Source organism: Fusarium fujikuroi, chromosome FFUJ_chr03 (genome assembly GCF_900079805.1).
Source record: "Fusarium fujikuroi IMI 58289 draft genome, chromosome FFUJ_chr03".
Classification (NCBI taxonomy): domain Eukaryota; kingdom Fungi; phylum Ascomycota; class Sordariomycetes; order Hypocreales; family Nectriaceae; genus Fusarium; species Fusarium fujikuroi.
The window spans coordinates 4,940,213-4,953,888 of NC_036624.1; the positions used below are offsets into that span (position 1 = coordinate 4,940,213).

The following is a 13,676-nucleotide window of genomic DNA, read 5'->3' on the forward strand; positions in this document are numbered from 1 at the left end:
CGCAGTAATCATGTTGCGTCAAATCCACCTGGACAAAGGTTGGAAATTCAAGCAAGCCAGTTCTCTCAACGATGGCGCTGCTTCGTCCTTCCTACCCGTCGCCCAGTTTCCAACTGTCGCTCATATCGATCTTTTGCATCATGAGTTGATCCCCGATCCCTACATCGACATCAATGAACTAAAGTGTCTTTGGGTCAATGATGCCGACTGGACGTATCGTACCGAGGAGATTTCCCCACTCGATCTAAAGTCGAACGAAAAGGCAGAACTTGTCTTTGAGGGCCTTGATACTGTGGTTGACGTGTATCTGAATGATTCGCATATCTTGTTCAGCAATAATATGCATAGGTCTCATCGTATCGATGTCACCGATATGCTGCGGGGCACAGAGAAACCATCTGTTCTTGAGCTCCGGTTCAGAGCTGCTCCAGCATATGGTCGTTCTGAACGCGAGCGTATTGGATACAAAACTACCAAGGTTGGAAGAGGTGTCAGCTTTGGCGGCTCTGAGAGGCTCTTTGTAAGGAAAGCTCAATATCATTGGGGTTGGGACTGGGGACCAGCCGTCAACACTAGTGGTCCTTGGAAGCCCATATACTTGGAGGTCTATGAGTCGCGCATCATTGATCTCAGGGTCACACAGAATGTTGCCCCAGATCTCTCTTCTGTGGACATCAAAGTCGAAGCCCAATTGGAGGGTCACGAGAGTATCAATGAGGTCAAGGTTCAGTTACTGGACGTTGAAACAGGGGCCATCGTAGTTGATGATAAAGCATTGAAATCGACCAAGGGAGCCCTATCCTTCACGATCAAACTCAACAAACCAAAGCTATGGTACCCGTTCTTGTATGGAGAACAGAACCTCTATCTCCTTCAAGTCAGCATTCCCAATCACACTGTGAGCAGAAAGTTGGGCATGAGAAGATTGCGTCTACTACAGCACCCACTCAAAGACAAGCCAGGAACTTCATTCATCTTTGAAGTCAACAACATTCGGCTCTTCAGCGGAGGCTCTTGTTGGATTCCCGCGGACTTCATGCTACCGCGAGTGTCAAAGAGCACCTACGAGAGATGGATCACTGTTGCCAAAGCAGGAAACCAGTCCATGATTCGTGTCTGGGGTGGCGGGATTGTTGAAAGCGACGACTTTTATGGCATATGTGACCGTGAAGGCATCATGGTCTGGCAAGACTTCTTATACGCATGCGGAAACTACCCAGCCTCGCCAGACTTCGTTGCCAACGTCAAGATTGAAGCGGAACAGCAAGTACAGCGTGTTGGTCATCATCCATCTCTTGTCTTGTGGTGCGGAAACAATGAGGATTACATGTGCGCAGACGGAGATCGGTGCTGGGAGGTTGACTACAGTGACACTACCGGTCCATGGGACAAGACCACATTTCCAGCACGCGAGATCTACGAACGCACTCTCCCTTCCGTCATCAAAGCATCAGGAACTGATGTGCCGTATTGGATTAGCTCCCCTTACGGTGGAAGCTACTCCAACGACACAACGGTTGGTGACACGCACTGCTGGGATGTGTGGCATGGCAAGATGTCACCATACCAAGACTACAAAGCCTACATGTCTCGCTTCATCTCGGAGTTTGGCTTCGAGTCAGCTCCCAGTCTCCAGACTCTCCATCGAGCTATCACGTCTCCCCAGGAGCGCCACGCACAGTCGAGGACCTTCGACGTCCACGATAAAGGCCCTGGTCATCAAAGACGGTACCCAATGTACATGGGCGAGAACTATCGCTTCCGCATGAATCCTCTCAAAGACTTTGTGTACTGCACACAGTTTTTGCAAGCTGAAGCCATGGCATATGCTTACAACTGTTGGCGACGTGAGTTCCGTGGACCTGAGGAAGAGAATTGCGGCGGAGTCTTGGTCTGGCAGCTAAACGATATCTGGCCTGGTATCAGTTGGGCCCTGGTTGATGTCGACATGAATCCCAAACCTGCATACTACATCACTAAGCGAGCATTGGACAAGGTAGTTGTTGGAATGGAACGCGTCGTCACAGAGAAGCCACCTTATATCACCACTGGCTATCTGGATAAGAAGCACAAGGTCGACGTTTGGGCTGTCAATGGACATTTGCATGAGATAAGAGTCACCTTGGAGGTCAAGGCATTTGATATCCAAAGCGGAAAGGCAGTCCAATGGAAAGGTGCTGTCACGTCAAATGAACATGTTCTCAAAGGAAACCGTTCAACTGAGCTTATGGCTGGGCTGGATATTCCAAATCCAGATGAAACGGTTTTAGTTGCATATATACGAGACGTCTCATCTGGGGAACAACTAGCCAGATGGGTGAGCTGGCCGGAGCCTCTCAAGTATGTGCACATGTCTTCTGATCTCGAGGTCACTACTGAAGTAGTGGATAGTGGATCAGCAATCGTTGTAAGAGCCAATGCACCGGCCAAAGGGGTCGTGTTGAGTGCATCCGACAGTGACGCCAAGAATCTGGTCTTTGACAATAACTTCATCGATCTGGTGCCAGACGAGGAAGTGAGAGTCGGGGTGACCGGCCTCTTGGGTGATGGTGTTGACGTTAGGTTTCTTTATGACTGGGAGCTCGAACCGGGATTTAAGCTGTGATACTGCCTGGATAAGATATATTATTGACCTCTGGTGAGGCTTACCAGGTAGCTATGATAATAGAAGCCTAATCGCTAAGGTTGAAACTAGCTTGCTGGTTTGCGAGTCTTTGGCTCCCAGACCCGGTGAGCCTATTTATGTGTTATAATACATTCTGAACCAGCCACGATTCAGTCTTGACAGGCTGCATTAAATCCAGGAATTTGCGACCCTCGACAAAAATGCTCCACTAGACCGCCGGATTTCCGATGACCCGGCCATGCGTTTATCCTATTCTGGGGGCTGACTGTCAGACTGTGGTGGCCCGGTGCCCATGTTGGTAACTCGCTACCGATTGTGATTGGCAGTGTGTTGGCGGGGGGTGGTTGAAAAGTCAAGATAAGCAGGTCATCCTCCTCTACCCCTCACAAATTGTTTTTCTCGTCTGACTTTCTTTTTCTGCACTCAATCGGCAAATTGTTCTACTCTCGCTACGATCACGTCTCTGCGCGCGAACATGACACTGTGCAGTCTTTGCAGGACAATCCCCTTTGATAAACTTCCTACGGTTCCCCAAGATATTAAAGATGGATATATGACCGGGAATCCTTATATCCAACACTTCCGTGGCTGGCCTCCGGAGGACAAAGGTTTCTTGCATTACCAAAGCTTAGATGCATTACAGAGATCTGCATCGGAATTGCAGTGTCTTCTCTGCAATCTTATTCTAGAGCAGGTGCTTTTGTGCCAAGCAGAACTTGAGAAGCTCAAGCTGGCTTGGGAACTGAATAGAGCATATGAGTATGTATGGCCGCTCTGGGAGTTCTGGCTTATTAAGCCTGCCTCTGGGAGAGATGGCTTTTGGGTCATGACATTCACGGATGAACTGGGATTCAAAGATGAAGTAAGGAGACGTGAGGCAAGACTGGTTGCAGCCATTGGTCTTTGCGTCGAAGATGGTATGGTTACCCAATACAACCAAAGTGACAGCATTGATATTATCAGGTGACCCACTGGAGGGAGCTATTCGTGGTCGTCCAGTTGAAAGACAAAGAGGAACACCGATAGCACTTGGGAGAGTGTGCAATTGGCTTAAGGACTGTGATAAACACCCTCACTGCAGTCCAACACAAACTTTCTTGCCAACCCGTGTTATCGATGTTGGCAAAGAACTCAACAGCCCTTACGTTAGGCTACTCGAAACTCAGGAACACGATGCAGGACGATATGTGGCCTTGAGGTATCTGAGTCCATGATCTGAAAGCCTATCGAGAAATTATGCTGATACGTAATGAAAAGCTATTGTTGGGGGGAAATGCCGCAATTTACTACTACTAGGTCTACGCTTCAAGAGCGAAAGGATGGTATCCTGGTAGCTAGTCTGCCAAAAACGCATCAAGATGCCATTCAGATTACCCAAATGCTTGGGGTGAGATATCTGTGGATAGATAGTATTTGTATATGCCAGGGCGATAAGGAAGACTGGGAACGAGAATCAGCCAAGATGCTTTCAGTCTATGCTAACTCATATCTAACTATCGCAGCATCTAATGGCAAGGATAGCCATGAAGGTTTGTTTAACGAGATACCAGCGATAAAATACGTTCAGATTGATCTCGTGTTTGGGAATCTCCAAGGTCAAGCTTTGGCCTTCAGCCTTCCTCTCCAAGAAGAGAGTTTCAGCACCGGGTGCTTGATGAAAGACAATCGTCCAACCTTTCCCCTATTTGTGGACTATATAACTTTGCCTAAAGAACCTCTCTCCAGACGCGGTTGGACTTTACAGGAGCGTGTTTTATCTCATAGAACTCTCCACTACAGCAGTCGGCAAATGCTATTCGAATGCAACGAAGCATTTCGCGGAGAGGACGGCTTGTTCTTTCAAGCTAGATTCGACACTATACATCAAAAGGGGAGCGAAAGAGATGCTGCAGCGATTGATCATGAAAGCGAGCATTCCACTTACAAAGACGCGTTATTGAAGTCGTGGTATAGACTGGTTCAGCTGTATGGACAACGACATCTCTCAGTACCATCGGACAAACTTCCTGCTATATCAGGCCTTGCCAGCATCTTTGCAGAGCGGTTGGGTGACCAGTACCTAGCTGGGCTTTGGCGATCTGACCTCATGGTGGGGCTGTGCTGGCAAGGTTTGAAACACGGGCGCAGACGTGTGAGAGAGTACAGGGCTCCTTCTTAGTCATGGGCATCCGTAGATGGGTATATTTCATTGGGCTTTCCACTAGCCTATAACATATTGGCGACGATCATAGATGTTGAAGTTACGCTCAAAGGCGCAAATCCCTATGGCGAGGTCCTGGAAGGAAAGATTGCGATCTGTGCGCCGATGGAACGTCTGTGTCCGGTTCGAGGAGAATCAACGCAGCCGGTTGAATTTGAACTGCGGGTGGAAAACGCTCAGACTGTACGTACAATGTGCTGCTTCGACTCTATTGAGTTCTCTGAAGACCTTTACAAGGAAGCAGGTGGAATACCGGAGAATATTCAAGGGAGGGAGTTTTTTGCTCTGATTCTTATAGAGCTAGCAGGCTTAAGAGATGACAATCTCCCATTCTTGGGGTTGGTTGTTGAAAGGATCAAGGGAAAGGAAGAATATCAGAGAGTCGGGAACTTTAGAACTTCTGGAAAAGCATTGAGGAAAGAGACCAAAGGGAGAGAAAAGGATCGAGCTCAGTCAATTACTCTTATATAGGATGAGAAGTTCTTTTCGGTTTACTGAGGTGTCTATTGTCTGTGAGTTCGGACTGGATAAGAGAGAAATAGGAGCAAGTACGAGTTTAAAGTCCACTTATTCCAACAGTTTGATCTAACTACCCCAATGATCCAGTTCTCTCCAGTTACTGGGAGCTTAAAAGCAAGTGCCCTGTGGAAAGCTGTTTACTCCACATTTACAATGTCCCTCATCGGTGGCATCTCCAGAGCGTTTGTAGCAACAGCGCTCGTAGAATCCACAGAATCCACAATCTGCATAGGAGCAGCAATACCCATTATTGGAAGACCCCTGCAGGCATTGGATTTCTTCATCTTCAGATATCGGGACAGTGTTGTTGGCAAGTGAAACGCCAAGAAACAGGGTAAATGCTGCTGCGGAGAATTTCATTGCTGAACTGATGTTAGCTCCTGAGATCGGAGGATCAAGGAGGTATTTGTACTAACTTGCAAGTTGAAAGTGAGGAGATCCTCTGAAATAATGAGAACGGCTTTGGAAAGTAAGAGAGTAGGCGAAGTTGTATAGTAATTAGAAAGTTTGGGATGATGCTTTACCTAAATAGTGCAATCTCTGAGTAGCCCTTGGGGTTTTGAGTCTTTATTAAGGGAAGAAAATAAGACACCCTCGTATAAGACGCGGCTCAGTAAATAAGGGAGGTTCAAACACGGCAGAACAAGACATAAACCACGAATTCAAATAAATCGGGCCGTTTAGTTAAACCCCGTGCAGCCGAGTCACAGCGTAATGTGCCTATTCGATACACAACATCAACATATTCTATTTCCCTAGTTATAGGCATGCTGAGTAAATGGATCTATCACAGAGCGCTTTACTCCTACATGACGGGCACCTCACACTAGCGAATCTGTTTGACGCAAACGTTCTCAGTCGCAAGCTTTTCTTCCATGCCTCTCGACATATGGACAGGAGCACGATGAGCTCATTAATGATAGTATTTATCTAATGACCGCGTGTCAGCTCGCCGGCTTGAGGTCTTTTATTAATACTCTTTGGGAGGCCAGCGACAATTAATGCTGGGGCATGGTTACTAGTTGTTGGCGTATGGTCCAGTACCGATACGACCCCATTTCTCTTCTCCTATAAACCTGATCTAGTGCACGGTTCGGTCTGCTAATTGTATTTTCCAATGGTGTTGCCAGAGAAGCACATGCATTTGCAATTTGTATATATATATTTAAGTATAATGGTTACTTTAGAAAGCAAGACTTTAATACGTAGCTTATACTTTTCCCGCGCATTGTGATAATTTACCAAGTTTACAGTTTAGAATAAGCTTTTGGCCACGGGTCTTAGCTTCAAATGGTACATGGCGGTCAGGTAACCTAAAAATTCTAGTACCTCACTAGGAGGGTAGCGCTAGGCAAACGACAGGGCAGTCCTTGGTGGGATCAGCGATTCAGAAAATCTGGCGGTCTGAGCAGATCGAACGTTTCTTGAAAAAGCAAAGACCACAAAAACATGTCGACTCATTAGCAACCAAACTATCGTCTATTCATCAGATAAACCTCGTTCTTTCAGATTAACATGCACGCTGACCCATCTTGACTGAGAAAGCAATACTCGCCGACCATGGTTCCACCAAAGCTCCGGGGCTGTTGTGATAGCTGCACCAAAAGCAAGCTCAAGTGTAGTGGCGAGATGTCTTGTTGCCAGCGATGTCGGATACGAGGCCTGGACTGCGTATACAGCAAAGCTCGGCGAGCTGGTCGTCCTCGCCTCAAGCCCAAGCCAAGCCAAGCATCAATCACATCCTGTATTAATCGGGAACCGCAAACCAATCTCATCACTTTTATCGGCCAATCAGTCAATGACCAGCCATGCCCGGAACCCGAGTTACCAGTCTGCCCGAATCCAGGTATTCTTCTTTATTCGCCAGACACTCAGGACATCGCATATTTGATGCAAGATCCTTGGACTTCAACACCGTGTCCCAGCTCAGACGTCACACGGCCCTCGAGCGTCTGTCACTTTGATGACTTGATGCTACAGGACATGATGTTGAATAACAATGAGAGTTTTGGCTTGGTATCTCCTAGAGGTTTAAAGCAAGAACGGGGTCAAGACAGCGCTCTATTCAGCGATGGTCTAGATGATACATGTCCAGGTCATGGCATTACTAACGTGGGCCCCTCAAGCCATACCCCCTCAAGCCTATCTGAGTTTTACAAACATACAATCCGGGACATAGAAGATTCCAATGGCCATCTTTCAGAGGTCGATATGGAAATCAATGCCATTATGGCCATTATTACAGATATCGCCAAACGTCCAATCGCAACATATCACCTCGACGACCACCCATGTGCAAGCTCTTGGCCACAGCTACTTAGCAAAGCCCAACTGCTTATGTATATCGCTGGGTCGGCAAACTCATCCTCTCCACGTCTGGATGCCGTACTACAAATCTCTTGGGCTGCCGAGCAGGTGCAAGAGCGAATTTCAGGGTGTCCGGCGTGTAAGCCTCGAAGCATGGAATTATTTAGCATGGTGGCTTTACTGTATGACTGGATATCGTCTCAGATTGCAGACGCTCTGGAGAATCCTGCCGCTCTCCAGATTTGCCGTCTCAGGATTGGTAACTCAGTTTTGACAGGGCAAAACGGGCTTATTGGGACATATGAGCTCGTCAAATACAGGATCACGAGAGCGATTCATGTGATAGAGAACATCAACAACACAAATGCTACAGTAATGGAGGGGGATCCGGGTCAACTATATAAAATGACCCAACTTATGCTTGAAGTAGCTGAGAGTCGGTTGGAAGCCATCTCAGGACTGATAGACCTTTTGGAAAGCGAGCAGTTTTGCAGTATATAGGAGGGAATGAAAACATGGACGTTTAGTAGATAGCTTTTTGTAGATAACGGACTGCCTTTTCTTGTCTATAGCATAGATACGCGCCCGAGAAAAGCACTAGATATAATAGGTTTATATATTGGTTGCCCTTAATATGCATCTGTCTCCCTTTGGTGTCAAATCCGTCCGGCAGTGTACTATCTATCTCGAGAATTATGGGAAATGTGAAGATGTTCTTGCTACCAAGATCTTCACACGGTCCATAGCTAGTTCTATTTCCTCATTGAATCGCGAGAGGGGATTGAAAGAGCCTGCTGTGCCTGACTTGCGCTTCATACCAATCCACCGAAGATTCTGTCCAATTCTTATAGCTGCGTCTCTGATAAGCCTCCTGGCGATGACTCTACTCTCAGTATCATCGAGTATTAGACTTCCGAATGTGAATTTCTCCTTCGTGTTTGCTTTTGGTGACTTTGGGCTACTATCTGATTGGTCAGATGGTAGGAAGCTGTTTTCAGGTGTTTGTGTCCTTGTCGATGGCGCATAGACTCGTTGCTCAGCTCCGAGGAGCAGTAAAATGTCTTTCAGAGCCAGGAGCGCATTTTCGATTATTCGGGCATCGTTTGAACATTGAGGACATGCCCGGATTGCAACCAACAACGTTGTCAATTGTGTATCCATATTCATGACAGAACCGAGACTACTCTTCGCCGGCCGAGTGTGATGGATTGTGGGAAAAGAAATGCTGCTGTGGCATAAGCAGGATGCCTCACGGGACCCTTCTTGCTGGTTGTCAAGAAACATCGGGCTGCAGAGTTGCTTGTTTGTTGCCTGAGGGTTTGACAATATTTACAAAAGAGAACAAGGGCACTTTCTCCACGAGGTGCCGTTTTTCGTATTGCGTAAGATGAATCACATAAGTAAAATACGGCTTCGAATAGCACGATTCATGAAACAGGTATAAACAGTTTTGTTCTTGTAGATAGCACTTGGACCTGAGAAGGGCAGGGCTGTCTCGGTTCGTTTGTTTGAGCCAATCATTATCTGTACCCGCGTGCCGGAAGCCTGCCTGACTCGGTTGGCTCGGTAATGGGGGCCCGGCAATTATATAAACTTCAGAGTCATGGAGATTTAGCCAGGTACTCCCAGCCATCCCAGAATTAGTGAAAAGTATAATGATCTATTTATAAACTCTGTATAGCTACTAAACGAAGTTGAAAGATCTATATGCTGTGAAATCTATGAACTAAATAAATGAGATTCATCTTGTCCACCACTTTTGGCTCTTCAAAGTCAGAATTCCAAATATCGAGGTCCAACTCAAAACCCCCAACTGAAACATCCCTGCAAGCCAGGAGAGCATCAAGCGCCATACCAGCCTACCACTTGTGTGATAAATTTGTAGCTCTCCGACATCAGAAACAAATTCAGTATCTTTTTCTCGAAGGGCATCTGGAATAAGCATGAAGCTTCTCCAAACTGTCAGGATTGAGATCTCCAATAATATCCAAAGGGCGTGTCTGGGGTATAGAATCACACATCGCAGCAACGTGTAGGTGACCAGGAGCATCAAGGGCCCCTTCAGCCAGATGCACGCCACGTTGATGAATGGATATATGCTTCCCGTGCCGTCTTTGTTGATAAATGGTTCGTCTTCCTGTTTTTCCTTATCCACGAATTCCATGGGCTGGACGCGTCTCGGCCGCATTGCAAGCCATAGTCTCAATGTCTTCTGCACTGTCAGAGCTGGATATCCCATGCAGAGGAATGTATAGTTGGTGCGTTCCCATCGAGAAAACATGAGCAACGCCTTTTCGAGAGTCTCAGGGGCCATGGTATGAACGACAGCGTTGCTTTGGTAAACCGTCCTCCAGCCGTCGCAGAGAATGCGGTATGCAAGCTCCATATCTTCGCCGTGCTTTAGAGGTGAGCCAAAGAATGTGCTTGTGCATAGCCTGTCGATATGAGACTGAACGGCATCGGCACGGAATGCCGAGAAAGCACCGGGAAGGATGGTGACGAATCCCTCAGCTGAGAGTGCTGAGCGCGGTAGGTTACCAATATGATCGAAGACGATGTCAAGTAGGCGCGGCAAAAGACTCTGGAACGAGAAGATGCTGTTGCTCGAGATGTTCAGAACAGTCAAGTGTCCAGCAACAGCGCCGATCGAAGGATCCCTGATCAGAGGACTCACGATGTTGCGAAGTGCGCCCTTCTCCACGACGCTATCTGAGTCAAGGGATATGATGATACTTCCAAGTGCGGTAGCAAATCCTGACTGGATGGCTTTCCTTTTGCCCATATTGACAGCATGCTGTAAGAGCCGAAGTGTTATGCCGCACGCGGAGACGGAGCCTGCAGCCTTGTTGACATGTTCCCACGTGTCGTCAGTAGAGCCATCATCAATGACAATCAACTCAATCCTGTCTTTGGGATAGTCTGAAAGTTCAATGGACTTGATTGAGTTTTTGACAAACTCGGACTCGTTGAAGACTGGTATGACGATGCTGATGAACGGTAGCTTGTCGTCATTCGAGGGAGGCTGCACAGGCTCATATCTGATCCATCGCCAAACCATGTGCACGTACTCAACCTTGTAGAATACGGCGATAAGCTGCAATATTTTTGCAGGCAGCCCGATGAAGATTGGCGGAGGGGCTGGCCATGGTATAAAGGATAGCAGAAACAATCCCAATATGTTCAAGATGCCAAACAAAAAGCGAAGGTTAGAGTCTGTCATTTTCAAGTGCCACAGATTGGTTCTTGAATCCCAATTTAAAGGCATAAACAATGAACCGAATTACGTTTAGAATGATTAAGAACTGAACCTAAGGAGTGGCAGTAAAGATGATTTTGTTGCATTTAGCCTGTGGCAAAAAATAGCCCGAGCGTTTGGTAAGTTTACCGATAAAACTTAGACTTTCTGGAGTTTGTGGGTTAGTCGAAAGACTCTACCATCGGGTCTTTTTTCATTGGCCATGTCTAGTGAATCATAAAAAAGTGTTGAAATCAACTGTCGGAGCTTCCATACTCGCCTCAAGTTGAGCATTTGCCGAGGCTCTATATGGCCATCGGACTGCCCGCTCTAATGTAACGTGGAGAGAAGAGCTATGAATACGAGTCAAGAGTCTATCGGCATTGTTCCTATGAAGCCGATGAATGAGTCGTGACAAGGGTGGTGGCTATCGAGCTCAAGCGGGCAGACGGTACTCTGCAAGAGTATCACACCGCCTCTTTCAATATACTTTTGTATGTTAGAAACATACAGTGCTATTGGGACCATTCAAAGATGTGATTGATAAGCATTATCCAGTGAGTAGGCGGTGACAAGGAGTAATACGAACCTCACACAGCGCAGACCTTCATCCGGTTGTTCAGTACGTAGAAATCCAATGCTTACGGGCTATCGTATAGCCTGCAGAGGACATCAACACCACAACCTCTTACATACAGATCCAACAAGATGAGAAATAACTCGATTCAAGTTATTCCCAGAGCAGTATAAGTATAGAGACATATGTGTTCTGTTTAGATCTACAATACTTTACATAAACGTTTGTTATGTGTCAAAAGTTGCCTTGTGCCCCATTCTAACTAGGTCCGGTAAGAGTGTGCAAGTCCAGTTACTCAACGCTCTTATGTTTAGTGTCGCATTAGACAAGTGAAAAGCCCTTGATTTCCTCCTGTCGTGTGTGAGAAACGAGTTGATTGGTGAACCGTTCAGCTGCTGTATCAACGTATCTTGTCCAGATCTCAGCAAGTCCGTATAAAACCCCAAGCCAAGCCGGTAGGCAGAAGAGTAACCACGTATTACCCGCATATTCAAGTTTTGGAGAAGCGCCTTCTGGTTTCTGAATCTGTAGATTGGGTGATGGAGCAGTTCCATACACCATCCATGTGAGTAACCATCTTAGTAGCGTGCCGTGAAGAAGATACACTGCAAAAGACCGTTTCCCAAGCCATACCAGGACGCGATGGGATAGAATGTCCGTATATCCAGGGAGTAGGGCTCCGCCAATTGTCAAAAGGCAGAACCCGAATGATGATGCGAATTTCGGAAATTCGGAGTCCTTGGGGACAATTGCTGATAGGATTTGATCTTGCCAGCGTGACCATGAAGCCAGTTCAATGCGGCTTTCGGGATATGATGCAATGAACAGACCGACTGCTACTGACAAGAAGCCGAGAAAGGGAATGTACCGAGACTTGCTCCATGAGATACGCTGAGACAGTCTAGAGTTGTGCAAATCGTTCATAAAGACTCCCCACCAGAATTGCATGAAGTATGCTATAGATCTGTCAGCCATGCTCACAGCAGCGCCTGAGACGAAGACTACTTACGCCTTCCGCAGGCCCAAAGGTAGCCCCATAGAAGTAGGGATGCACCCATTCTGAACTTTGCTTGGACCTTTGCAGTCGCAGTGATGAACAGAAGCACGAACATTCCGCCCTTAAAGAGTACAAAAAGCGTTCCCTGGTGGACGTCGTACTTATTTCCGGCTCCGGTCCACGTGTTGAAGATATTGGCAAAGAGTTGTCTGACAGCTGAAGATAGCGGTAACTTGTCCTGTACTGTCTGAGTCAGATAGTAGCTGTTGGTCATCTCTGCAGCCTCAAAGAGTCCCAGCTGTGTCGCAGTCCACGCTATGATAGTGGCAACGGCACTTGGATACAACAAGCGTGGAAGCCGCCGAAGAGCTGACTTGGAAACGCAACTCCAGCCTGCTTCATAATTGCCCCGTCGAAAGAGCGCCAGCGGCTTTAGTGCACATACGTAGCCAGTGACATAGATGAAGATAATGACGCCAAGTCGGCCCTGGATCATTATACGAAGGAAAGGGAGTTGGAGGAGTCGTGGTGTCAATCCTTCACCTGAGACTGGTGAGTAGAGATCAAGATCAAAGGCACGTGTGACATGGGCGATCCACACCAGCGTTGACGCGATGCCACGGAGTCCCTAGACACTCATTAGCGGGCAATTTCGACGTCGTGCTTAGCAAGAGGCGCTGGATGATAAGGTGTCTATAATCATCAACGCTTTGGCTTCAGACATACCTCGATCCACTGTATGTGTCCTTCTTTGGTGGAAGTCATATTTGTCTAACAACGAATAGAGTATAACAAGAAAATAATGACCTACTTCCTGTTGGGAGATAAGTATAGTGAGGGAAGTCAAGTTTGGTAACTGATATCACTTTTTCTAGCACGGCTTTCATTTATCGGGAGAGAAGTAATGCCATAGCCACATATCAAAGAAAACATCCCGAAACTCCAACCGTCGGTCGCTCAATACCAGTGCTTCCATCACGCGCCTCACCTCATCGCCCGAAAATGTCACTTGGTTATCCCTACTGAATTCCTCACACGGAATTGCCGTTATGTTACATCCAGAAAATATTGCCCGAGAGCCAAAGTCAAAAGTTCACCGAATCCCTCCCATTGTTACATCGCTACCGGGAACCAGGTTCATGCACGGACGAGCACACGTTTTTCGCTCCACTACTTAACGTTTAGTTAGTCCGACTCTGAGCGCCCGTAAAGACA

General features: G+C 47.1%; 6 protein-coding genes; 3 read left to right on the plus strand and 3 right to left on the minus strand.

Annotated features, from left to right (window-relative positions):
• Window positions 1-10: 10 nt before the first annotated feature.
• Window positions 11-2,605, plus strand: FFUJ_14419 (related to beta-mannosidase; the record flags this gene model as incomplete). Its single annotated transcript, XM_023575533.1, has 1 exon — window positions 11-2,605. One exon carries the CDS (start codon window positions 11-13, stop codon window positions 2,603-2,605), a length of 2,595 nt encoding a protein of 864 aa, XP_023428700.1.
• A 496-nt stretch (window positions 2,606-3,101) lies between these two features.
• FFUJ_03662 (related to tol protein) lies at window positions 3,102-5,297 on the plus strand (the record flags this gene model as incomplete). XM_023575534.1 has 4 exons in its annotated part: window positions 3,102-3,589; window positions 3,708-3,824; window positions 3,884-4,734; window positions 4,858-5,297. The coding sequence occupies 4 exons, from the start codon at window positions 3,102-3,104 to the stop codon at window positions 5,295-5,297; spliced, it is 1,896 nt and encodes a 631-aa protein (XP_023428701.1).
• A 1,608-nt stretch (window positions 5,298-6,905) lies between these two features.
• FFUJ_03663 (uncharacterized protein) lies at window positions 6,906-8,153 on the plus strand (the record flags this gene model as incomplete). The annotated part of the gene is made up of 1 exon (XM_023575535.1): window positions 6,906-8,153. The coding sequence occupies one exon, from the start codon at window positions 6,906-6,908 to the stop codon at window positions 8,151-8,153; it is 1,248 nt and encodes a 415-aa protein (XP_023428702.1).
• Window positions 8,154-8,345: 192 nt separating this feature from the next.
• FFUJ_03664 (uncharacterized protein) lies at window positions 8,346-8,813 on the minus strand (the record flags this gene model as incomplete). The annotated part of the gene is made up of 1 exon (XM_023575536.1): window positions 8,346-8,813. One exon carries the CDS (start codon window positions 8,811-8,813, stop codon window positions 8,346-8,348), a length of 468 nt encoding a protein of 155 aa, XP_023428703.1.
• Window positions 8,814-9,393: 580 nt separating this feature from the next.
• On the minus strand, window positions 9,394-10,872 carry FFUJ_03665 (uncharacterized protein; the record flags this gene model as incomplete). Its single annotated transcript, XM_023575537.1, has 1 exon — window positions 9,394-10,872. The coding sequence occupies one exon, from the start codon at window positions 10,870-10,872 to the stop codon at window positions 9,394-9,396; it is 1,479 nt and encodes a 492-aa protein (XP_023428704.1).
• Window positions 10,873-11,785: 913 nt separating this feature from the next.
• Window positions 11,786-13,226, minus strand: FFUJ_03666 (related to hard surface induced protein 3; the record flags this gene model as incomplete). XM_023575538.1 has 3 exons in its annotated part: window positions 11,786-12,420; window positions 12,474-13,089; window positions 13,188-13,226. 3 exons carry the CDS (start codon window positions 13,224-13,226, stop codon window positions 11,786-11,788), a joined length of 1,290 nt encoding a protein of 429 aa, XP_023428705.1.
• Window positions 13,227-13,676: the final 450 nt, after the last annotated feature.